Source organism: Nyctibius grandis, chromosome 5 (genome assembly GCF_013368605.1).
Source record: "Nyctibius grandis isolate bNycGra1 chromosome 5, bNycGra1.pri, whole genome shotgun sequence".
NCBI lineage: Eukaryota > Metazoa > Chordata > Aves > Nyctibiiformes > Nyctibiidae > Nyctibius > Nyctibius grandis.
This window is the reverse complement of record NC_090662.1, coordinates 25,968,015-25,995,161: the sequence shown is the minus strand read 5'-3', so window position 1 is coordinate 25,995,161 and position 27,147 is coordinate 25,968,015. Positions and strand designations below refer to the sequence as shown.

Below are 27,147 nucleotides of genomic sequence, written 5' to 3'. Positions count from 1 at the left end.
TCTTTATAGATGATCTAGACGTAGGGATTGAGTGCACCCTCAGTAAATTTGCAGATGACACCAAGCTGGGTGGGAGTGTCGATCTGCTGGAGGGTAGGAAGGCCCTACAGAGGGATCTGGACAGGTTAAATAGATGGGCCGAGACCAACGGCATGAGGTTCAACAAGAACAAGTGCCGGGTCTTACACTTTGGCCACAACAACCCCATGCAGCGCTACAGGCTAGGGGAAGAGTGGTTTGAAAGCGGCCCGGTGGAAAGAGACCTGGGGGTGCTGATCGACAGCCGGCTAAACATGAGCCAGCAGTGTGCTCAGGTGGCCAAGAAGGCCAATGGCATCCTGGCCTCTATTAGGAATAGTGTAGCCAGCTGGTCTAGGGAAGTAATCGTCCCTCTGTACTCGGCACTGGTGAAGCCGCATCTTGAGTACTGTGTTCAGTTCTGGGCCCCGCACTTCAAGAAAGATGTTGAGGTGTTGGAGCGAGTCCAGAGGAGGGCGACCAAGCTGGTGAAGGGTCTGGAGGGTATGACCTATGAGGAACGGCTGAGGGAGCTGGGGTTGTTTAGCCTGGAGAAGAGGAGGCTCAGAGGTGACCTTATTGCCGTCTACAACTACCTGAAGGGAGGTTGTAGTGAAGTGGGAGTCAGCCTCTTCTCCCAGGCAACTAGCGATAGGACAAGAGGACATAGCCTCAAGCTTCGTCAGGGGAGGTTCAGGTTGGACATTAGGAAGAATTTCTTTTCAGAAAGGGTTATTAGACATTGGAACGAGCTGCTCAAGGAGGTGGTGGGGTCACCAACTCTGGATGTGTTTTAAGAAAAGACTGGACATGGCACTTAGTGCCATGGTCTAGTTGACATGGTGGTGTCAGGGCAATGGTTGGACTCAGTGATCCCTGAGGTCTCTTCCAACCTGATTGATTCTGTGTTTCTGTGTTATGCAGAAAGGCTCTTGCTGTACTTAGTCTTAGAGAAACCAAGGTCACTGCTAAATTCCTCACTGCTTATAAGTGAAGACCCGAAGGGGGGTCGCACCTGCAGGGAGGAGCGGACAGGGCAGGTGACCCAAAATTGACCAACGAGGGTATTCCATCCCATACACGTCATTCTCAGTATAAAGCGGGGGATCACGAGGGTCTCGCTCTCTTTCTGCTATGGCCGGTGTCCGAAGAGTACTCTGTCCGTTTTCCTGCTGCCCCCCATCCCGATCCGTGCATCCCTGAATCCAGCTCTCGACCGTCGCTGGGCCCAGCCTGGGCCTTCCCGGAGCCTGCCCTGCAGTGCCAGTGGTGACGTGGCCGACATCGGGGTAGCTCAATATTGGTTTTGCGTATATATTTGTATATATTTGATTATTCCAATATTATTATTACACTCTTTTTCTTTATTATAGTTTATTAAAACCGTTTTAACTTTCCAACCCGGAAGTCTCTCTCCCTTTTCCCTTTCCCTTCGGGGGCGAGGGAGGGTTCACAGAGAGCATCTGCCACAGGTTTAATAGCCGGCCCAGCTTTAAACTGTGACAGATTTATTGGCGCCCAACGTGGGGCTCGAGAGAAGCTCCGACAGGTTGTTCTGATAAATTGAATCCCAGCTCCAGCGGGAGGAGACCCGGAGAGCTCAGCCGAGAGAGTATCAGATTTCTTCCTTTGAGATTTATGAGGGGTTGGAAATTAAAACAGATAGTGAAGATGGTAATGTCATTTTGGAACGCTGTGTTATCTCGTCTCTTTATAGAGCCTTTTTCAGAGTTAAGTGTAATAATACCTTACTCGCCATATGCGCTGTTTGTTAGTGTTTACATGCGGTTTAGCAGTGGGCGCTGGTCGAAATGTATTGTTTTGGTATGGGTTTTGATACTGATTTATGTTGTGATAAACTGGGCAGTTATTATTCCAATCTCTTATCTCTATGACACAATGATGGGCAGCTTTAATGGCGAATTGGTAGCAGCGCACTCCGGGCGTCCTCTAGCTGATTCTGTTAATGATTACACTTCCAATTTTACTTCGGGAAATAGTATCTTGCCTTTTTTTGCCAAGCTGATTCCACTAGATTCTGCGAAATTTGGATGGGGCATGTTTTTATTTTCGGGTGTCCTGAATGTGTTTCACTTTCTGATGTGGTATAAGATTAAATGTCGGTGCAGGCACAGCTGTAGGTGTTATGCTGCTGCTACAGCAACTAAATCCACTCAAACCCCAGCAGCTACCCAATCTGTACCAACCGCCCCTGTAACCAGGAAGAAACACCAAAAGAAATCAGCTCATGAAGAGAAGGATGATGACTAAGAGCCTTCTAAGGCAGAGCCATCACATGACCCAGATGAGGGCCCTTCTCAGGCAGAGTCAGGGCCTGACACAGATGAGGGTCTCGATCATCTTTTTACAGCAGACCCATCACACAAGAAAGGTCCTTCTAAAGCAGAACTATCGCACCTCTAGAGCGTATATCATACAACTGAGATCAGCCTCTGATTCTAAGCCCTGGGTACTAAAACATATTATCAGCATAAATGACAGCTGAAATGTAGTAAATTTTATCTTTAAAAGAGCAGACTATAGATTATATCATGTTCTAAAAAGAGTAAATGCCCCTGATGAATTTATATTAACTTGCTTATTGACAGCTAGAGCTTTTTTTGCTATTTACCAGATGTTGACTTTCAGCAAACAATCTCCTATAGCAAACTGTAGAAAAGTTACTGTTGAACTTCATCTTAAAAATTAACATTGGAAGTAGAAAAAAATTATACACAGAAAATGGGTGAAGAAAAAAATCAGGACTATCTTTAGCTGATAGCTTTAAAGTCAGAAGGAATACTTTGCCTAAATGAGAATGATGTGCCGTCCTGAGATCACATAAGAGGCACATGCTAAATGGAGCAATGCGCACAAGGCTTTTTTAATGCATCTGTAAGAGGATCGACTATGTGGGAGAAGGAGGAAATACTAACAGATTTTCAGCTCTGTTAGGAAGGAACTACTGGTAATTATCTTGCATTGTCATCAAAACCCATATGTAAATACCCAGTAATGAGCTTATGGATCCTCAGGTTAGAAAACTGTTCAGCTTCAGAAACTGAGTGTGAAAGAGATCCGATCTTGTGTTCAGTAATTCCAGTGTAACCTGAGCCAACTCCATTTATATAATTAGATTTATTCAAACCTGTACTATCAAAATTATGCAAAGTTTGTTGAGGTTATAGGGTTGCTGTTTTCTTAATGAGCATAATTAGCACTAGAAGCAAATGGAAGTGCAGAAGTCTCCATCTTCACTGAACAATTAGATCTGCTTCTGTTATCCAAAACTGAACCAAGACTTCCTCACTTGGAGTAACTGGGTGAAATTGTGGGGGCTCATTATGCAAGAGTCAGCCCAGTTTATCGCCTTTCTGTCCTTCCATTTTTATGTCACTGAATATTTAGTTCTAATGTAAAGCAAGAAACATTCCTGTTTCCTATATAACATATATTAAATTAGTTAACATATATATTATAGCATATAGAAAAAAGTTCAAACTTTGCCTCAAATGCACCTTTCTTCTTAATTTGAATAAAGAAGTTTTCTCTACAGGCAAACATAAATCTTACCTCATAATGTCCTTCCTGAGCTAGTGATTGTTAGGAAAGTGTCAAGATGGAATTAGTTTTGCTGATAAGGAATTTCATCTTTTAATCCTTTTAGGTTGACACTAATATTTCGTTTAGATGCCAGAATCAACAGAATAGTTTTTCTCCTCCAGCAGGGTCAAAAGCTTGACAGTCTGCCAGTGGATCGGGGGTAGAGCAGGTCAAATATGCTCTGGTGAAACAGACCTCGGTGTTTCAAATGCTACTCTGCTGAACACAGAATATTTCATTTAGAAAACCTCATATTCCAATTTTCACTGTGTTAAAGATTAGTTCCAAGGGACTCCCAGCTGTGTTTTTGACAGGTCCATCCCAAGGCAGACTTTTGCAGCTGGCTGCTGAACGGGAGCAGAGAAGCCCACAGCAATGCTTGTTTTGCCGGCCTCCGGGTTCTGATAGCATTTGGTTTACTGTCAGGCTGCTTTATTTTTTGGCTTTTATATTGAGTTATTTTCAGTTAAGACCCAAACCACATATGTACATGGTAATGCAGTGAGCTGGAAGTGCTTATTGTCTTCTTTAACTCACCTTTTACTCAGTAAACCCAAGCTCTGATTAAACAGGGGTCACTGTGAGGTGTATAGAGAACAGCACAAACAATTAAAATTATCCAGGTGACAAGAAAAACAGAGATGAAGAATAGAATGAAAGAAGATGACAAAGGAAAATAAAACAGAAAGGAAGAATAAGAAATTTCAAGAATTCTTAAGCAGTAATATTGTGATTGACAGTAACCCAAATATTATTCTATAACTGGGGAGTCATGCATTGAAAGCAGAAAGAGGTAGATTTTGGGTGTGTTTTCACTTAGCTGAATACCTACTGTAGATTCAATGTAAACCCACAATTTTGCATTCCTTTATATGATTTGCAGTGTTCAAATCACTATAGCTGCTTCTGAGTGTAGTTGCTAGTCATGGACATATTTACAAATTCTGTTTTATGCTGCAGTGGTACTCCAGGAAGAAGAAGGTATCCAAAGCGAATTCCTCAAAGAGTTAACAATGACTTTATATCTTGTTTTTGTATTTACCAAAGAAAAGGTTGAGAAAAGTCAAGCCCTGCAGGCGGTGGAACCTTCAGGATGTGAACAGATACAGTGCTGCCTTGTGCAGGATGAGGACAGTCTGAAACAGGCACTGAGAAGGCACAAACTGCCCCTATTCATCTGAAACCAGGCTCTGCTAGAGTAAATGTTAACATTGTTAACCCTTTCAACACCAAGTGGAGACATCAAGAAAAGCAGGCTAACCTGCACGCTCTCCATGCTCTGTGTATCAGAATGGATTTACCACTCCAACAGGACTGTGTGTTTGGGGAAAAAAAGTCCAGTGTTCTCTCTGGGGTTCTGGGGCTTCATTAACAGGTTCACTGGCTCCATCCTTGGTGGCAGTGCAGAGCTCTATGTTAGAGTCAAGGATTCAGTGTCTAATCTGCTTTAACCCTGGGAAGCTAAGAAACAGTTACAGTTAGATAATTCTATCCCAAAAGGTAGAAGTCAAGCTAATCCACAACTGAGCCTCTCTTCCTTTCTTCTTCTTCTGTTGGCAAAAGCCAAAGGCAAGTCTTCCACCATATGAAACAACGATGTCTTCAGGAAGAACAAATAGTTTAAGAGATTGGCTACCACTTAAACCTTTTTAAAAACATTGCTATGCAGACCTCTCAAAACTGGTTTCAGCACTGACAGACTTGTCAACAAGTTGTCATCAACCACCAGGAGGCTGGATGCAGATGTACTGCAACATCATTTGGTAGCACTGCCTGTGAGACACCCCTGTCCTTTCAACTTGTAGATGCAGCTTCACACAGTGCCATCCATACACAGGCATATCTTATATCATATGTAGGTCAACAACTGATGTTAACGCCCAGTGGAATCATGCAAGCCTTCATCTAAACTCACAGCTGATATCTGTTAAATGAAGACCTGAATGAGAAATACTTTAGTCGGAGGTCAAGAGGGCATCTAACAATCTGCAAGAGTATGCTTTATAGATTGAAATAGAGAATCAGTAGACAATTGCTATATGAAATAAAGATACCTGAGCCAGCATTATCTCAGGTAGGAACCTCCCGTGTTTTGGAAAGGGGACAATGCTGCGTCTGTTGGCAGAGCCTCATGATTTGCATGTAGGTGAGCCAGCTTTAAGTCAGAAATTCATACTGTAGTGCTGATACTCTGTCCACAGGTCTCACACAGATTGATGAGATTTCTTTTTAGTTCTGCTAGCTTAGAGAAAGAAAGACTGCAGCTTCCTTTATTTGTAAATACTTTCCATAGCGAGAAGGACTGTTCACCTTCAAGTTTTCCAGTGGATAGATTGTACAAAATGAATGAGACTTACTTGAAGTCCAATTTAAAAGAACTGATCATGAGAAAAACAAAAGAGGATTTTCCTTTGCCCAAGGGAGAGTTAGTAAATGGAATAAGACATTGAAAGGACTGATAAGAACAGCCAGCAGAAATTGTTTCAAAACAGAGGAAGGACAGAACTTAGAAGAAAAAATGTGACATATAACTGCTGGCTACAGTTATAGATGGGACACCTTCTTTCTTAAGCTTTTGTGTTCTCTGTACAACACTAAAAACACTAAATAGATTTTTCTTCTGACACACATTAAATCAAATTGGAAGCACATCTTAGGGAAGAATTTAGTTCTCTGGTATAATAGCTAACAGGCTAAAATCTATTTCTTCACATAAATAGTTGTATTGTCTTCAGTAAGGATTATCACATGCATATCCAGCTGCCATTAGATCATTTTATGCCAGACTATATGTATTCTGGAGTCCCTTGTGACAGTTATGAAATTTAGCTACAAGCTATTGTTGAACTGTACACATCTCCCATTTCTTTAAAAAGATTAGGCTGGCAAGGCCATAATTATTAAAAAAATACAGTTCTCATTTTACATTACCATCCCAGCGTTCAAAATCTAATCTCTTCAAGATTAAGCTGGTCATAACCAGGTTTGTAATGTGAGTATTTTGGCTTCTTTCTCAAAGAACAATGCCCTTAATTCACTGTGGACATAAATGAAGATGCTTGATATAAGCCAAGGATGGAATTTCTCTAACTAGACAAAAGAATGAGCGCTTGTGGGTTTTTCACATTTTGCTTCAGGAAAAGAAAACACCAAAGAACATTAACTTTGTAATCACGCAAAAATAAAGGATTAAAAAAAAAAAGCCAGGAAGCAAAATGAAAGCTTTCCCTTCAGCTATAAGTGATCTACCTTATTATTACTACCTTAATTAATAATGCTGCCATAAGCACTTTTATTAAACACTTTAAACTGAGAGTTCTGTAACTCTAACAGGACAGATTTCTAGTAGAAGAAAAACCCCACAAACATTTTGGTTAGGATAATGTCTTCTACTTTTTGGTAGTAAAAAGCTGTGACACAAAACTAAAGCTAAAGTGCACAAGGACAGAAACCTTTGAACTCATTTTTGAAAGAGGCTGGGACAGCTCCAGGCATATGGATCCTGGCACTGTGGGTGACATGACACAGGGAATGTGTCAATCAGCAGAAGACACTGGCTCTCAGTGCTGTCATGGACATGTTGAAAATGCCAGAGTCTTTGTCCCAACTTTTACTGCCTGAAAACCAAAACCTGAACTTACCAAATTGTATCACGGGGAAAGCAAGTAGCCTGGATTTCAGGGGCTAAATGCAGTACATGATTAAATACAGCTCTCGTCCCAGTTGTTTGATGAACCTTTAGCCGTCAACATGAGTCAGTGTTTCTATAGCAGAGATGCCTGTCTGTCCTGGAGCGTCTCAGTCCGTGTCTTTTTCATGGTTTCTTATTCACTACAAAACATAGCCAGCTTTTGAAAATCTGACATATGCTAGGCATAGGTTTTAAATGATTCCATCAAATACAAAACATTAGTGAAAAAATACAGTTCCTGAAGCATGAGAAAGTGCATGTGGGATACGGTTGAGTTTTAACGATTCACATCATCTGCTCACATTGACTTTGACTGAGCTTTTCAGAGAAAAAGAAAGGTTGGAAAGAATAAAAGGAAAAAAAGAAAAAGGCATTATCAGAGAAAATGCTTGATATAACTCCTCCTAATCACATTTCTCAGTGCTATTAGAAAAATGGACTTTACTTGTCACTTATTATATCTCCAGCCTGCAAAAGAAGAAGGATATTCTGAGGATGAAGACATAAGAAATTAGGACATGGAAGACCTCCTTCAAGATCACAGTTTGCCTTTGTAATCTGGGCAAATCATTAGGTCTAGGTTCTTATGGAGCTGAGGTGAGCCAGCTTCTTGCAGGCAGTTCACTTCATAGGTTCTCCTCTCCAGAATTAAGGTAATACACAACCTCATCCGTATGTGCTATAATCTTCCTGAGGCAGAGGGATTGCAGCCTGCCTAGAGTCTCAAAGGTGCATAGGTGGGCATCTGCCCAGTGTTGCCCTGCTTAACTTTCAGTAGTGCTGCAACACTGCCTGCAAAATATCCTTATCTGAGGAAACACCCTCAGAAACCAACAGATGTCGAAGAGCTGGGCAAGAGAGAAATGTAGATGAACAAGGCATCAGACTTCCTTCTGCTTAAGCTCATCCACTGTGACTACTCTCCCATTAGTCACCTGAAACGGACAATTTGCTCAGGTAGGTGGGGAGTTTTCCATCCAGGAGACACAAAAATCCACAACTTTCTACCAGAGAAGAACCAGTAAGGCAATGGGTAGCAATATGTATTCCAAACCAGGCTTGGGTTCAAATGTCTGGGTTAGTGCAGGCACTTGAAAACTGCTCATTTCTCAACTGAGCACTTTACCAACCTGACAGCTAGTCTTGAGTCATGATTTCTCCACTTCTCTGACAGTGGCTGTTCCCCTTAGAAACATTCCAAGGACCAGAGAGTGAACAAAAGCGATTGCTTCTAGAGCACAGTGCCTTAGGTCAGCAGTGTGGGTACTGAGGCTGAAGTTCCTACTTCAATAATTAATTACAAAAAAAGTTGGAACAACTCCAACAGGAGAGGTAAAAACCTTTTCACCAGCGTATCTATTACCACAGTGATTGTATCTTTCTGATGGGATTTTGAGCCACCAAATTCAAGTCTCATCTATAAATTAAGCAGAGCAAGACTTTGAATCTAGCTCTTCCATTCTAGGAATAACAGAACCTAAATTTTCGATTAATCAGAACATGTACAAACCTATCTATGCTGATGCTACTGTGCTATGCCTGTATCTACTGGCAGTCTGCAGCCACCTTAGATGTGCTCTCCATACATACACAAGGCTGGGCCCATCTAAGGAGACATACTCATTTTGAGCAGGTTTTGCCTTCAGTCTTAATTCCAACACAGTAACAAGGGGATGATGTGTTTCATGACTTTTGTTAATGTCATCTGGCAAAAAAAGCCCAGAAGCAGCTCAGTAATGTCTTTGAGAACATCAACAGCAGTTAGGCACGCATCGCGCAAGTTGCATGTATTTGTACTGGGCCTAAGACAACAGCTCATAGATCCTAGGAGAGGTTTTGAATACTCTTGTTGTTTAATGAATTTGGAGAAGCTACTCAGAGTTTCAATAGCAACTCACATTTCATGGAATCTAGTTTGCCTCTGAGTGCCATGAGCACAATATCACAGTCTCTCCATGTAGCCTAACATCATACAATTTCTTATGAAGAGATGAAGGACAACATGCTTGGAAACCTCTACATTGTCTTTGGAAGCCACTCCCAGAGCTGCTGGAGCAGCAGCTGTGAAAGCTTGCATCTGGGTCCCAGTGACAGAACAGGAGCTGAGCAAGTCACTAAGGTCATTTACGGGAAGGAGTCATTCAAGGTTGGATGCAGGAATTAATCTTGGAAGGGGTAAAATAAGAGATTTCTTCTAACTGAGCAATACTTTTCAATAATTTAACCTTTGTACTTTGGCCTACTCAAAGATCATATTTTTGATACAGGTCATGAAACATGATCTCATTGGACGTACTGGAACTCATACCAGAGCTTTATGGTTTTTAATTTCTTAACGGGACCAGGGCTGGGACGATAAGTGTTAATGTATTAAAGGTTTACATACCTGAGAGGTATAAGGGTTTCCTACCTCACAATCTGATATTCCATTCCATCACTTTTCTTTTATGTTGATCGCCATGCTCTGCTTGTTTCTCTATTTTATGCAAAAGAATTAAACCCTTGCCATAAATATTTCCAAATCTTAATTGATCAGTCCATTAAATGCCCTCTTGTTAATAGACAAATGTCTTACAGAACTGGATTCAAAACAGACAGAAATGGCTTCTAAGAATATTAAAGAGAGTAAGAAAAGCAAACACCAGGAAAATTTCAAGAGTTCAGAGCATCAATCCCAAAAGCAGGAACAAAAGCAATGCAGTACCCCATCTTTAACAAAAGGAATCATTTATCATGACACTTAAACACATTAACAAGCCATGCCTTTATCAGAATGGCTGTGACAATGCAAACCTGCTAATGTGGGATTAGTTTAAACAATTTAGAGAACAAATTAGAATAAAAGGGGGTCTTGCATGTCCAATTGCTATGGAGTCCAAGATAGGGAGGGGGGGGAGAAATAGCTGTGAAAAATGCTCTTTCAGCAGCAGAAAAGGCAAGGTTACACGGGGTACAAAGAAGCCTCACTGAATATGAGGCTGGAGAATGCTGCACCACACAAGCAGAAGGGTTATTTCCAAACACAGCATTATTGATCTTCAACTTCTACCTTCTCCAATAACTTTTAAAAACTCTTTTTTGCCGTTTTTTTTTTCCCCCAGCAGGATTAGCATACACATATTCTGGAAATGTTTCATTAGAGGAACACACTGCACCACTCTGGGACACAGAGCATTTAACCTGGGAGCGAGCAGCATTCCTTGGCAGAGCTTACACGTTCCCGCTGCAGACTGGAAAGCTGGAAGCACCTAACGTCCAAGGCAACTGGGGACTTTTCCTGCCCCAGTGCAGCCTTGCACCCAAATTAGCGAAATGTTACCATTCGATATTCCCAAGTAATTTCTGTATTTCCTTCGTTTAAAAAAAGTGCTTCCTCCTGTTCTGCTGTTCCTTTCTCAGGTCCTTGAGCCACTGCTCATGCTAGGAGTGAAAATGCAGCTGAGAGAAACAATTCAGCAAGCAACACGATGAAGGAACAAAAAGGGAGGTTTTATTCCCATTCTTTATAAATATTGGCACCTAAAAAAAAGAAGAATAGTACAAATCCAAACGTAGCAACGGGAATACGTATTTGAGGAGACACAGGCACCACAGTGAGGAGATTTTGTTTTTAGCTTTTCTCTTTAATACCTCTCATAGTTTATTGAATGTAATCAAGCAATTAGAAGTCAATGAAGGGTTTATAGAGAAGGGACAGTTCCCCCGTCTTCAGAAGTGATTGACCATCTTACAAAGTTATTTTAAAAACTTAAGGTACTTTAGCAAGTCCTAAACAGAAACACATATTTGAATTTAGGCCTGTGCTTAAAGCAGATTGTTTTGCTAGGGTCCAATGTCTGACTCAAAAATCAGAAAAAGAACTCAAGTGCATATTTGTATTTGGATTAATATCCAGATTAATTAATTTCAACTGCTTTTCAGTTGAAATTGTTATAGGTTAAAATGGTAAAGAAGAAGAAGAAATACCACTTGCCTAAGCAGACAGAAAGATTAAACATATTAAGTCCAGAATCTAAAAAAAAAAAATAGACTCCTTTCCAGAAGTTACAACAAGTTCTTTAACATATTTAGAGGCAGGTATCGGGAAGTAAGACTACATCAGCTACAGTCACTGTTAATTTCAAAGGTCAAACGCGTGGGATTTTACTTCTGCACATACCATTGCAATTGTATTATTTATTTAATTAGTATTAAAATATAAGCTAATTATAACAAATCCAGTTCCTTAGCATGTGTCTACTCTTCAGCCTGCTGCCCAGTGTAAATATGAGCCAGCTTGCCTGCCAAGAACAGCCTGTCTACTTCAGCCAAGTAGTGGGGCAAATAAGCTCTGCCGGTACAGAGAGGCACTTTCCAGTCTCCAACCTGGCTTGCTTATAGCAACTTTACATTTTACTATATGCACTGTTGCTGGCAGTGTTGACATACCCTCATTTTAATAACTCTGCAGACAGCAAGAAGCCATCAGCAAAACACACCATGGTTCTCAAAAACAGCTTCAGAGCTGTGAGCTGCTAGTGAATAGAGTAGCATTATTTATAATCGGTATAGAGAGCCCTCGTGATTAATATTCATGCTACATATCCCAGAATAAATAGGAGATGCCAGTCTGATCCAAAGCCGCCTGAAATTGATGGAAACCTTTCCATTGACTGCAATGGGCTCTGGGTCAAGCCCCAAGTGTCCCAGTGTGTTTATACCTTTTTTAAAAGAGGAATTCACCCTCCACATGTTTCAGTCCCTCACATTTATTGTCAGCAAACCTCTGGCAAAAGAATGCCTTCCTCTGCAACGGGACGCTCACCGAAGCCAGTAGGAGCTATACATACAGAGACTGAGGACATAATCGCAATGTAAAACCAGTAACAAACTGGAAAGAAACTTGATTTTGAAACCACACAAGACAAAATTTAGTGAGAAAGCAAATCTTTCTTTGTAAGAAGTACAAAATAACTCAGGTTTTGTATACCTGCAGGTTAAGAAGGAAATTTTCAATGAGGCACATTGAACCTTCATAATATACATTAAAAAAACCACTCATGTAAATCTAATACCATTATAACCATCTTCCTTAAACACTGTAATTATAGCCTCTGAGGGTAAGTGCACGAATGGTAAATTAAATACGGCCATTTAAATTATTTTATGCAAAGCAAAGATTTTTTTTTTTACTTATTAAAGGAATATAATGCTACTTATAGGTGTCCTTGTTAAATGCAGATTGACAATGAAGTTAAAAGAATAAATGCTCATTTATTTTTATGCTACTATATAAATTTTCTGAAGTCCAAATCCTCTCACAATAGGGTACAGTAATTGGATTAAAACTATCTTCAAATACTTTCCACCACATCTTTTACATGAAACACCCTGCAAAACCCACAATGTCTACACAATCATTTTACAGTGATTATCAAAAAATACTATGGAATTAAAGTGGATTGATATGGATTCTCCTCCCCAAACAATAAAATCCTAGCACCATGCAAAACATCATGATTTAAAACTGAGTGCTGGCTCTCCTTCTCCCTCTTTTTTTCGTTTTAATAACCAAACAAATTATTTTCCAAAGCACGACCGTTAAGATGCAGATTGGTTTCCAGAGTAGTTTTCAATAATCATTTTTTTTCTTGCATTTTCCTCCAAGAAGAAAAGTATGAAGTAAAAAAAAAAAAAAGAAAAGAAAAAGGAAAAAGATATAGGAAACAAAGTCCTAAGGTCAATTAACAGTGAGTCCCCACGGAGGCAAAAGTGGACATTTCACGACGGATGGTACTGAAAGGGGAGAGCTCCAGTTCTGTGGTGTACTCATTGTCATTGTCATCACTTGTCACCGTTGAAGACTTCTGGATGCATTCATCACAGCAGCAACAGCAACACTCCATAAAGGCCCGGCTGAAAGGCTTACAGAGGCAGAAAAGGAGAACTGGGGTAACGCAGGACTTAAAGAACAAAAGAAACTGACTAATGAGATGGAGGAGGTCCATAGTCTGCCGAGAGACCCCTGTGGACATGTAGGCAGTCACAATGTTGCAAATGTTTTCAGGAATGATGCAAAACCCATATAAAATGGTCAAAGCCACCACTGTGCAGTTCATCTGACTTTCCAGCTGAATTTGTCGCTTGTTCCCCCTCGTGCAAGCCTTCTCCACCCTCCTGATCTTCCTCGCTGTCACCAGCGAGCAGGTAATAGTGAAAAGGGTAGGCAAACAAAAATAGCAGCCAAAGTACCACCAGAGTCTTGCCCCATCGTAAGTGAGAGCTAACACGTAGATGGTGTCAGGCAGGGCGGTGGATATCTTCACCACGCACCGCTCGCCCGGTGGGCTGCCGCTGTATTCGGGGTCCTCCTTCGCCAGCTGCCGCAGCACAACCTCCGGCAGGGCCAGCAGCAGCGCGCCCACCCAGATGACTGCCAGCTTGGCCGTCGTCGAGGTGCAGTTCTCGATCATCTCGTAGTACATCTGCACGTTGGTGGCGGCACGGAATCGGTCGATGCAGAGGGCGCACAGTGTGAAGGTGGTGACTCCGAGGGAGGCTACCTGGGAAGGAGAAAAGGGAATGCAGGTTAATACAGGTGCTGTCTGGGGAAAGGACAAAAAAAAGGGAAAAAAGTAAAAAAAAAAGAAGAGCTACAAGGGTACAGTCTATTATTCAGTGGCAAGTGGGAAAACTTCATCCCCTTCAAAAGACCCCTGGTCCCCTGTTGACAGCAGTCTTCTTAGAGACGGAAGACAAAGGCCTGAACTCACTCAGGCTGAGGAGGGAATTAATTTATTGCACATCAGATGAAGGCTCTTAATACTCTTTCATAGTTACAGAGAGCTCAATTTGTACTCTGAAACACCAGTCATGTCTAGCCCCTTCACTGACAAAGACAAAGGAAAACCTAGTTTAGGGGCACCAGTGTAGGAGACAGTTAAGTACCATGGTGCTGAGCACCATCAAAAGAAGCATCACAGTCAGAACTTAGCTTCCAGTGTTTGCTGAACTATCATCCAGCAAGCATTCCCAAAGACTATGTCCTTCTGTTTTTCTGCCTACAAATATTTATTTCAGCTTGGTGCCGTCCTCTCCTGGAGGCCCATGCAAGCATCAGTGCAACACAGTGGAAAAAAAAATTGAGGAACTGACCAATATGTAAAACTAAACCCCTTCCTCCCCTCCGTTTGTCTAAGGGGTGTTTTTCAAAAAGATCAGTTTCACCACAGGGGTTGGAATTTAAGTCAAAAGGGGAGAGATGGGAGAGTCTTCCTTCAGCAGAAGTACAAACTTATGCCCACATTGCATGTTCATCAAGCATGCAGGGGATCATAACATCGAAACCTTCCATACCTACAATATTCAGGAATCCTGCGGATTAGGCATCTACTGAATGGAGTAGGGTCTAACAACTGTTTTTGTGGACTTAGGCTTTTAAGTGAAATTTTGATGGGATGCAGGCACATAAAGTCATCCCATACTGTGAGTTCAAAGAGACTGTATCTGAAATCTTCAGACTTCCAGAGCCTGTGCAAAACTGACCTTCACTATAATAGTTAGGCTTTAATTATCGTCAACATTTCATTTAGAAAACATTCACAAGAAAATCTAGGCTTAATTTCATAGGAAACATCCTGTGGGAGAGTGTACTGCAGGCCAGGAGAAATAGCAGAAGTTTGATTGTTTAAATGATTTAAAGATGAATTGGATAGAGCCCTCAATTATATACTGCAAGGAGCAAGTACAGAGCAATGCATATGTTCTCTAGCTTTAATAACCATCATTCTATGCATGAACAGAAATCTTGTACTGTCATGAAACATAATTTCCTATTATTTTATCCTGTTTATAATTAGATTTCCTAAAAAGAAATTTGCAAGAAGACTATATACATTTTGACTTAATCCTATTTCCAATAAATTCAACTTCAGTTCAAATTCAAAGCAGAACTCCCATTAACTTCAGTTGGAGAAAGATTAGGTGCCCTGTTGCATTCTAATTCATTTATTTTCTTGGGTTTGCATGTTTGTGTTATGCTGAAAATGTGTTGATAAGAAAAGAAAAGAAAAGAAAAGAAAAGAAAAGAAAAGAAAAGAAAAGAAAAGAAAACTGTTAAATAATATTCCTAATAAATGTAAAGAAGGCTTACTTTTACCATGAATAAACCACGTCTGTGCAATTAACTGGGAAATCCAGGGCAATATTAGGCATTTCACTATATTTTTGCTTATCCACATTTTATATGCAATGATATATTTAAATTTCATATAGGTAGATTTAAAAAAGTACTTTCTCATTTCCACCATAATTTTGAAATATTCCTGTTTATGCATCTCTTGTAAAAAGTTCTGCAATGATAGATAGTACAACTATGCACAATTATATAAATGTATCATTAATTTTGGCTTCCAATATTTAATGGCCATATCAGATTGCTAAAATTGAATATCACTGAAAAATATTATGCACTTGGGATTAGAACTGTCAGGCATTGGCTTAGTTGGAGAATTCTTTGAAGCAGCTTCCTAAAAGATGGGATGAGTAAGATGCAATCTCTTACTAATTAAGTTGCAGGAATATTTAATGATGACAAAGCAGTACTGTAAACATTTTTAAAAGGCAAACCTATTGATTTAAGGAGTTAAACTGTCTGACAAGATTCAAAGAAAGCTTGGTAAATACAGCAAAAAAATAAAAACAATTAAAGAAAAATTACAGTTACAGGGAAATCTTAATGAACAGTGATAAACTTAGCTAATGAAAGAGAATTTTCATGTATCACTGCTGAGTCATTTTTAAATTCCAGACTAGCAATTTTGTTTCTGAAACATTTAAATGTATGTTCAGTCTTCAAATTCCTTAGAGTGACAGCAAAACCTTTAGCCAGAACATCCAATATGAATAACAAAAGGGTCAGGAATCAGCTCCCTACAACTACGGAAGACAGGGAAATAACTGAGATTCAGGAATTAATAGGGATTGAAATAAAAATCAGCAGAACAGAAGAAAACCTGAGGTTTTGTACACTAACATTTTCCCTCTCAGATCTTACATGAACCTCTCCTCCCCACCCCCAACGCACACGCTTTTATTGCTTTAGCATTTCACTGCAAACAGGCTGTGGCTGAGACATTAAAACTCTGCAGCTGGTAAGGCTGGAGTAATGAAAGAAGACATGCCTACCATGAACAAACGTAACCTACGGGGTTCCTGTCACATTAATTGACCAACAACTTGGAGGTTTAAGACGGTGAAAAAGAGCAAGAGGAAACAGCTAAGAACAGTGGAAGTTGGCTTTGAAAATTCTCCTGTGAAACAAGCTAAACAAAGCTAGTGTTTCTCTGGAACAGCAATGGTTTCCCATTTTCTGTAGATTAACGGAGTTAGTGATGCCACAGAAAAATTTGCAGAAAACAAACACTCCCAAGCAGATTGTCCTGGTTTAACCCAAACCAGGCCAATTAGTCTTAGAGAAACCAAGGTCACTGCTAAATTCCTCACTGCTTACAAGTGAAGAGCCGAAAGGGGGTTGCACCTGCAGGGAGGAGCAGCCAGGGCAGGTGACCCAAGATTGACCAACGAGGTATTCCATCCCATACATGTCATTCTCACTTTCCTATTTATCACTAACCCACCCCCTCCTGGAGGTGGGGCCCAGGAGGGAGGGGCCCTCCTGTCTCCCACTGATTGGTACCAGCTTTGCCAATTCTCCAGTTAAAAGCCTGCAGGTGTGATGGCAGGGGGAGCTACTGCATTTTCCCCTCTGCCCGAGGAGGATTTCCAAGCTCTCAATCTTGGTTTTGTATATATATTTGTATATATTTGATTATTTCTATTATTCTTATTATACTCTTTTTCATTACTATAGTTTATTAAAACTGTTTTAACTTTCCAACCCATAAGTCTCTCTCCCTTTTCCCTTTCCCTTAGGGTGGGGGGCAGGAGAGGGTTAACAGAGAGCATCTGCCACTGGGTTAATAGCCGGCCCAGCTTTAAACCGTGACGCAGATGAACAGGGATTCACCCCAGCTGACTTGCTTAAAGGCAGTAAGCAATTTAAGGGTCTGATTACTTACCCCACATTGCAGACTATGAGTAATAGCCAGCGAAACCAATGGGTGCTGCTCACGACCTCTGTGGGAGATAACTGGGACATGCATTCTGCATGTTCACATAATTTCAGTTAAGGGGTGTTTCTTCATACCACTCATACTAATAATTAGGGTTAAGCTGAAAATGTGGAGGAAGCCAGAGAAGTTTCCTTTTTAATCTGTTACATTGCCCTGAAATAACCAGAGAATGAAGATAATTCATTTGATGGAGAGTAGGTAAAGGACAAATTAACAAATCCTAAAGTGGTGCAAAGCTACATGGAGTTTAATGGTGCTCTTCTTGTTGTAACTGCTGAGTTTCTGATATAATGATATGCTGTTGCTGTCTTAATTCCAGCAACTCGGCAGGAAATGAGGCAAGGCAAGGGTGAGCCAGGCTCAGTAGTTTTTGGTCATCACTTAGTTGTGTGATTTATTTCCATATGGTCCCTATGAAGATTCTCCTTGAGTCTCTATAGACATTCAGGATGACACCAGTTTACATCCTTCTCTTACTAGATGGCATCGGAAAAGTCCCCAAGTTTCTAACTGAACGACCACCAATCTGCTTTGAGGAGGTGGTAAAGTAACCCCTGCTTTGAGGAGGTGTCCACACTACTTGGGCAGAGAACCACTGTTGAAGGGATTACCAGCTACAGCATACACACACAAAAGAAGACATTATTGTTACAAAAGAGTCTCTTAATACTGTTGCTCCTTTACAAGCATTGACAGGGATGTTAGTGGGCACCGTGATGCCCCTTTGAGACACTGAATAAACCGTTGGTCATTAGCTCACCAGCTTTTAGTCAACTGTGTCAAAACTCATTTGGGGAACTGAGGCCAGAGAGAACAACAGTAAACTCATTAAATGCTCAGGTTAATTGCATCAGTTCTCGTCTCTGTCCCTCCAACATACCCATTCCCCTTTCACAAACTTTATCAATTACTGAAATGTTCCCAGGCCTTCCCTGGCCTGTCCTACTTCTCCTGGCTGTGGTCCCACAGCTCTTGGCCCTGGCCTCTAGCAGCAGAGCCTGTGGCTGACCAGGGAAGCAGTGCAGATGTAGTACAATGAGTAATGGCAGTGAAAATAAGACTGAATTCTCTCTCACTAATATCTGCTTGACTAGATAAAGGTAATGAAAACAAAACCAGAAATGAGATCAGAAAAGGTGACTTGGGTGAAAAGGTCAACAAAGACCAAATTCTGTGAGTGAATATAGAAGAGAGGTTGGGTCACTCAGTCCAGTAAGATGAAAACCAAGAAAGGATATTGCTGCTATCTACAAATAAGTCTATCTTGAGATACAAAAGTCACTTAAGCTGAAGGACAGTGAATATAACAGAATGGGAATCAACCAGCCATGAGCAACTCAAGGCTGCAAATAAGAGGGACCATTAATCATCTCAGGCATCGTGTTCTCAAGCATGCCTTCTGATGGAGAGGTGAGGGGAAACAATGTAGACTGAGTTTATATGGAACAAGATAAAATAAAGGAGTTATAAGAAGTGACTGCTTCTACCAGCTGAAGCTGGATTTTCTAAGACAGAATATATTTTATGTTGATAACACAGTTTCTTAAACTACATGGCACTCTTCCTTCCTCTGTTATAAGACAGGATGGTATTTGAAACATTTTCCTGTTGTAACAGGAAAGCTGAACTACAGAAAAGGTTGATGTCTACTAGCCAAGCCATCTCTGAGCTCTCAGTGACACCCTGTAGACTCTTTATATCCATTCCTGTTATAGCATGTAAACGACTAATTTTTTCCCCCAAGCCATTATAGTCTACCATCTTATTATGGCTGTTCTATATCCACATCAAACTTCATAGCTTTAGAGCATGTTAATGCAACATATCATGATGGCTCTTGCAGACCTGTCAGTTTTGCCTAAGATAAATAAACAAAGTTAGTACAGACTGCAATACTTTTTTTTTTGTGCTACTCTACACTTAGAGTACAGAGTCTGGTAATAAGACTGGACTATCACAAAATAAAAGGTCATCCCATTGCAAACAATTATTCAACTGTTTAAGTTTATCTAGATTTCTGGTTTCTGCTCTTTAATTAAAAAAAAACAAAAACAAAAAGCCCCAAAAAACCAAGGAGGATGGTCATTACTATAAAAGAACCAAAATAAATATATATAATAGCTCTATATTGCTTACATGAAGTGCTATTAAACATTAATGGCTTTATGCTTTAAATAGGTAAGGGTCACTCTGTTGAAATGCTACTGTGGTGTGGCAGCAGTAATTCAGTAGCTAAGGAGTACTGGGGCCAGAATACCTCTCTGACATTAGCAAATAGCTTAAGCATTCTGGATGAGCACCTATGTCACCTTAATTATCTAAAAGACAAGATGGTAATTCTGGAAACTACTATCATGGAGAGGTCCTACACACATGGAACAACAGGTACAATACAGTTGTTTCCTTGTAGTACTATCAACACTCATATCAGGGAGACATACAGCACGTGCTTTCCGTGTTTCTTATCCTTCTGTATATCCTAAGAGTAACAGTGTTCAGAATCCACTTCCAAGAGCTGCTCTTGAATTCTGTTGGAAGCAAAAGCCAACCAGACTGTCAGGGCACTGGAAATACTCATTAGTACACCACATGCTTATCTAGAGGGTTGGAAAAATCAAAAATAGAAAAGGATTTAATTTTTGTTCATTTTCCTGTTTGCAATCTACCATGCTACCATGTAAGTAAATTTAATTTACTTTTATTTTTTTTTAAATAAAGAAATGAGTGCCATCCTCCACTGAGGATCAAATTCTCATCACTCTACACAAGGGACTCCTGCACTAATTCTTAACATTAACAACATGGAACTGCTGCTAAAAATCTGCCTCTTCCTCCTTTGCAGGCAAAATCCTGTCATATGGAGAAATGACATCCCAGTGCTCAGAGCAGAGTCAATGGTGCCGGGATAGCAGATGCTGCCTCCTTCTCTGCGCACATATGTAACTTAAATATTAGTGACCCAAATTTTAAACGTAGTCTGACACAAATTCATTTCCATGCTGAAATGCCACATGCAAAGTTTAAGCCAAAAGCAATTTTTTATGGACAACTTATAAGCCCCTAAGGACAGGGTTTGCAGAGGAAAGAAAGATTGATAGGACAGCCAACATAGCAGTTACTACCATCATGCCATTAATACCTAAAGGGCAGAGATACATTAACACTTCTGTTTTAAATAATTATTTATTGTGTGATAAGTGCTGAAGATATTCTGCTTGGTAAAAGACAAATGTAGCCATTGCCCTAGAAAACTCAGTATGAAGCTCTGAAACTCCAAACCTCTCTGAGGACCTTTGTCTACAACCCAGAGGACTTACTGGAGGTTCAGGAGCCTAACTCTGACCAGAGTCAAAGAAGAGACATAAAGAAGATGCCGCATAACAGATGACACAGAAAAGACAGATAATACACAGCTTTTATAAACTCCCATAAAAAATGTATTTGCTTCCCTAAAGTGAAACTTAAAATAAGGATCTCTTCTGACAGCTTTGGAACAGGCAGAGAACGGCCACTTTCTTTGTGCCTCCCACTTGCCGCCTCTACCAAGTAAAAGAGAGAAAGAGGAAAAAGTCTCACCTCAAATTGCCCTGGAGGGTCAGCTCCAGGGAAAGGGAGTTAATTTGCATTCCAGGCCAAATCAATCCTTACGCTTTCCACTAAGAATACTAATTGTGATAGCTTTCCTGAGCTGGAAGTTACCCACCAGAAACAGGAGTGATGCCACAAATCGATTGCCAAAAGCACATTCAGAGACTGGGCATCAGATTTCAGAGGCTTTCACCATCAGCCTGCTCCGGAGCCCAGCCAGTCTCATACGCACGATATGGTCCAGATGAGGACACCACAAACTTTGTCTTTCTCTTCTTTGTGGGGAGTATGACAAAGGCTCACGTTTATTAGCACTGTGTGCAGGGCTGAGTACCATCACTGGCCTCGGCAACTTCTTGCTCTGCGCTGGACTGCACAAGACAGTAAATCAGCCTCTGCAAACACTCGTTCTAAACGCTTCCCCAGTTCTAAATCCTTACTCCACTATAAGTAGATTGTCTCAGTCTGCCAGCATAGAAAGTGATGTTCACTTCCAACAACCTCTCTCAAACTCATCAAGCTTCTAGTGTAACCTCCAAGAGCAGAATGCACACAACTCAAGCAAGCTTCCTTTTAAAGCCCAAAAGACAGTTTCCAGTCCTAGTTGACAGAAGCCATTTGTCACCTTGAGCAAGCTGCTCTGGGCCTTAAACAACTTATTTAACCTCTTCACTACTGGCTTCTAGCATTAAAATAAAAAATAAAAATGCTACTTCACAGGACTGTTATATTCAACAGCCATGAAATATTCAGGAGCACAATAAAACTACTGATTTTGTCTACACCCACACTTCTTTCTACTAAGGCCTAGCATAAATCTATAAGTAGGGGAACTGGAACTATATTGTACTGTACTCTTTTTTCCCCCCCTAGTCCTGTTGCTGAAAAGACTGGGTGTACTTAAACAAAAAGAAAAGGGTTCCACATTGGCAGGGCTTGTGGAACAGGAATTAGCCAAAGCCATTGCTTTGTATTGTCATTTACCCTATATCTCCTGATCCTGAGCAATACTGAGAACACTATATGGAAGACAACATAAACACGGTGTGCAGGTAAACACTTCAGACATGCATGCCTAAAGCTAGACTTCTGAAACATCTGCAGAAAAGTGGCAAAATTTTAAGAACTGCTGAGCAGAGGATTAAAACTGCAAAGGAGAAGCACATGTCCACACATCCTTATGGGCAGAGTAGCTGCCCCAGTTCTCTTCTCAGTTCCCTCTCAGTGCATTCAAAAAAATTCTCCAGGACAGTGCCATTATCAGGGTCAAGTTAAGTTCTTGATGGAGACAATTTCATCCACTTCTACTAACCATCTGTCTTTCTAGCTTTGTTCTCTAGCAGTTTTACTCTTATCATCTAAAGACCTCATGAGAAGTACAGAAGAATTAATTTACTCAGTTTCTTCCTCAGTCATGTGCACAGCATTCCTTATGCACACATGGCCATGACATAATTCTAAAAGAAGTGACCAAACTGTGATACAATATATGGCTGAAATGACTGCTTAATGTACTTGGTCACAGCAGATCTTTATTAGGTATGGGAAAACTGCCCTTTAAATTAAATACTGTGGAGTCTTTCCACTGCTGGAAGCTCAACATTTACCTATACAAATGTGCTTGAAGATATCATAAAACATTTTCCCCAGACTGTGTGCATGTGTGTTATCACTGGCAACACATGCTTTACTGAAATTCTGCACAATACCCATTAAACAGCAGAAATGAAAAACAATTGGCCACAAGAGGCTAAACTAAGAAAACTCAAGGTTCTTCACCGGGATCACTTGAAACCTTCAAACACAATACAAAGCATGCTCGAATTATGTTAAAATGCTGTGATCACAATATCACTTGCTCTGGATAATCAGACATCCCCTGTTCCCTAGTTCTGAAAGTACAAGCTGCTATGACAGAGGGCTCAGTCCAGTAAGGGTCTTTGATGCTTGGAAGTGAGATATTTCTGGTTCTACAGCTCTGGGTGAGACACATAGCTCCCTGAACAGCATATGAGGAGAACTTGCATGCAAAAAAGAGATGCAAAGCATGGAACAAAGAGACGCTTAAAAGAACAAAACGCTGGGCTAACTTACAGAAAACACAGACAACAGCTTAAAATTTTTTCATCTTGAGAAAGATGCTTCTATTTGTATTCCATTAAGCTCTGGAAACCTCTCCTGAAGATAGCTGTCTACAGCTTTCCTTTCAAGGAGCTACAAGGACTTCATCCTTCTCCCATTGTGTGAGAAGGGGATGAGCCTGCCCAGGTGAGTCACAACAAGGGAGAAGACAGTGTTGTTCAGCTGTCAGATGAGTGCACTGCTGTGAACAATGCTTGACAGAGCATGGAGCAGCAGCTGCTCACCGGGCAGATTTTGTGACGTGCTCCACATCTGCATCGCTCCTGCTGATGTCAGTGTCACTGTGTAACGCCTGTGAGGTTAGAACAACACGTGGAAAGTGGCAAAACTTTGCTTTCTCTCCTCCATCTCTGTAGGGTCAAATTCTGATTTCCAGGACAGTGTCCTTCTCACCAAGCTCGAGGTGAGCTGTGGAGAGGCACAATCCACTAGTGGTGTTCAGTATCTGCCACTCATGGCTACAGTTTACAAAGGAGGGGGAAATCCAGCCTTTTATTTACTGCTCCCAGAGTGATGAATATACTTCACATACATGACTATTATATTTAACGATTACTGAATGAAAAATATACAGTTCTGGGAGCAACACACAACCCCAAGGCTGTACCTTTTTATATCTGTACCTTAGATAAAAATTAATTAAATTTCCTCAGGGACAAGGAAAATGTTTCACTTTTAGACCCTCGTAATAATGAAGACTAAGACAGGCACCATGCTACCAGTCCATTGCGACTGGATTGGTGCCAGTTCTTGAATAAGACTTCAACCCTAGACATCTACAGAAATTTAAAGTGAAAAAATAAGGTGTCATTAAAGTATAAAGGGGGGATAGCAGCAGCTGAATGTTTTGGGGGATTACAGTTTTGAATTTCAGCAACTACATTTCAGCTAAACTACTTTCAGTTTGACAAGCTCTTTAGTGCCCAAAGCTGCACAGCATATGCAACTAATTTTGAAGAACAGCGTGGCCACACAAATCATTTCAATTACTGATCTTTAATTAGAATCAGCATTACAAAGAATTATTTCTATTTTGTATGTGGATGCACCAAAAAAAGGTTAGGAAGCGTGAAATGTCACTATAGGAAAGTCCTGAAAATACTTAAACTACAGTACCTACTTTAATTGAAATGGTTACACTTTAACTGAATCAGTATTACTTATTTTACTGGTTAACACAGCAGCCCCAGAACCCAGTTCAGAAATTCTAAAAGCTCCTAGTACTATCAGTTTCTCAACAAATACATATTTACCCCTTCGTGTCTTCTTAAATGCAAATCGATTAAGTGTACTCCAAATTTTTCAAATGTAGTGGTATACTACTGGCCTTGAATCCATCTAAGCGTAGCACAGCTCCACCCTTTGTCCGGTAATACCACTGGTAATAGTGTATCACACACGAAAGAAGTAATGACAACTTAGTGGCTACACTCACCACACATCTTTCTAAACACCTTCTCAAAAATACCAGCTGACAGTTAATTACGTATTACTGTGTACCAATGTGATGTTGAAACTGATATTCTGTGTATTAATAACAAGTTGGGTTTTGGTTTTTTTTGGGGGGGGTGTTTTTCGTTTTGTTTTGTTTTTTTCCTAATATCTCATTCTCAGGATGACAGAATCAACAGTTATTTCCTCAGCTTTCAGCTACAGAATAATGTTGAACATAAGGTTTGGGGAATACAGCAGAGCTAGCCAGAATTACGGGCTATCACCCTACCACCAAGGCTCGGTGTTCAGCTCCAGTAAATAAACGAAGCGGACAACCTGAATGCTGCCGGCAGGACTCTGGCCAACTGGCTGAGAGCTTCTTTGACAGAGCCTCTGAGCAACTGCCAAGAAGCTGCAATTTAAATGGAGCTGGGATCATTTTTTTTTTTTTTAAGATAATCTAAATAAATAGTGTGAGATTTGAACGCTGAAGTATAAATTAAGAGCCCATACATCCCATTGATGGTCCTTTTTACAATCACCTTCTTACAACCTATCCCAGTCATCACCTCCTCCATTTGTTTTCCTGATTCACTTCACTTCAGGAAAACAACAAACGTAAATCAAAAAAACCTTGAAATCTCATTCTGAGAGGATTCTTCGCCTTTCAGGATCACAGGGAGAAAGAAAAGTTTGGCAGAACTCGCAAGAGTGGAAGAGCTAGACGCGCTCACTCTGAGGCTACAGAAACCCCGATGCTGCTGGACCTGATGCGGTCAGAGCCCCCTCCCGTCCCTGCGGTGCCGGGACGGGGCCCCGCTCCGCCTCGGCAGTGCCTGGGACCGCGCCGCACCTGCACGTCCCCGGGCCGGCAGCAAGGAACGCGGGCAGCGACGACCCCGCACGCAGCAGAGGCCGGCGGCGAAGCAGCGACCGGAGGGGGGCTCTGGGGCCCGCGACCCCTCGGGCGCGCGGGGGGCGCGGACGGGCGTGCGGGGGCTGCGCGGAGGCGCACGGGCCCGGGCATCGCTACCCACCGCCATTACCTCGATGTACGGGACGATTTTGCAGGAGAAATCTTCTAGGAGCCACTTCTTGGTGAGCTCCTGGAAGATGACCAGCGGCAGGCAGAAGAAGACGATGAGGAAGTCCCAGAAGGCCAGATTGGCCAGCAGAGAGTTGGAGATGCTCCGCATGTAGTAGTTGTGGCAGACGATGCACATCACTGCCATGTTGCCCATGATGCCGATGCCGAAGATCACCACGGAGAGGCACATGACGGCGTAGGCGCCGTACGACTCCTCGGTCAGCGGGTAGAAGGGGTTGCGGAGGCGGGCGCGGCGCCCCGTGGAGTTGCCGCGGCCCCCGTCGCTGCCCTCGCCGCCGGCCGAGCCGTTCAGGGGCAGCCAGCGGGGCCCGCCCGCCGCTGCGCCGGCTCCGCGCTCGCTGCTCCGCGCCCGCCGCCGCCCGGCCCCCGCCGCCCCGCGGGGTGCACCGCTGCCGCCAGGACCCGCCGCTCCGCCGAGCGCGGCGTCGGCCGGGTGAGGGAGGGCTCCGCTCCCGGGGAGAGCCGCGGCCGCCCGCTGGCCCGGGGCGAGGGCCGTCGGGGCTGGCGGCGAGCGAGCGCGCTGCGGGGGCGCCGGCAGCCCGGCGGCGGCGGCGGGGGCCAGGGCGCAGGCAGCCCAGGCGGCCAGCACCTGGCAGAGCAGGGCGAGGGGAGCGCGGAGGGGCTGCATGGCCGGGAGGCGGCGGGGCTCACCTGCTCCCCTTCAGAGGCGGCGGCCGCCCCGCTCGGCGAGGCTGGGAGCGGGAGACATGCCCGCCCGGCTCCCGGCGACAGCCTTCCTCGCCGGGGCGGGGGCAGCCGCGACGCCGCTGCCGCTGGGGTCCGCCGCGGGAAGCGGCCGGCGCTGGGGGCGCGGCGGGCGGAGCAGCGGCGAGGTTCTTCTGGCCACCTCCCGTGGCAGACCCGGAAAGTTGTGTCGCCGTCTCCGACGCGCCGAGTTAATGTAGCAAGTGCAGCGCCGGGAGAACCCCCCTCCGGCGCTCCGCCCTTTCCCGGGACCGCTGCCTCCTCGCCAGAAGTGGCACCGGCCCCGTGCTGCCTATTTACATCCTCCCGCCGCTGCGGGCAGTTGGGGGCTTTACTGGGGAGGAAAGGTCCCTTGTGGACAACACCTCCTCTCTCCGGGTAATCGCAAGCACTAATTCCTCCTCTCTATCAGCCTCGGAGAAAACAGGTTGCTGCGCGGAACACCTTAGGGTGTTTAAGAGCTTTGCGAAACTCTTGCCGGGATTAATCACCGCGCCGCCTAAGCGCTCGCACCGCGGCGGAGAGCGGCGAGAACTGCCGGGGCGGCAAAGTTGCTGGCGGCACGGCGCGGATGCAGCCCCAGGACCGACCCCTCGGGGCTGCTCCTGCCTTCCGGAGCCGTGCGGGCAGCGGGAGAACCGGGCCGGCAGCCGCGGCCGCCCGGGCCGTCAGGGGCTGGGCGGGGAGCGGCGAGGCGGTCTGCGATGGGCTGTGCTCCTGCTCCCGGCTCCCCGCGGCGCCGGCCC

The 27,147-nt window shown here is 42.8% G+C and overlaps 1 protein-coding gene across 1 annotated transcript; it reads right to left on the bottom strand.

The window, feature by feature from the left end:
- Positions 1–13,035: 13,035 nt before the first annotated feature.
- On the bottom strand, positions 13,036–26,324 carry GPR37 (G protein-coupled receptor 37). Its single transcript, XM_068402262.1, has 2 exons — positions 25,635–26,324; positions 13,036–13,854 (listed from the first exon to the last, which is right to left on the bottom strand). Exons 1-2 carry the CDS (start codon positions 26,322–26,324, stop codon positions 13,036–13,038), a joined length of 1,509 nt encoding a protein of 502 aa, XP_068258363.1.
- Positions 26,325–27,147: the final 823 nt, after the last annotated feature.

Bases quoted from the DNA above. Each gene is read 5' to 3' on its own strand.
- GPR37 (XM_068402262.1), bottom strand. From the start codon at position 26,324: ATGCAGCCCCTCCGCGCTCCCCTCGCCCTGCTCTGCCAGGTGCTGGCC. The intron at 13,855-25,634 runs GTAATGGCGGTG...TCTCCTTCCCAG, and splicing joins AAATCGTCCCGTACATCGAG to GTAGCCTCCCTCGGAGTCAC.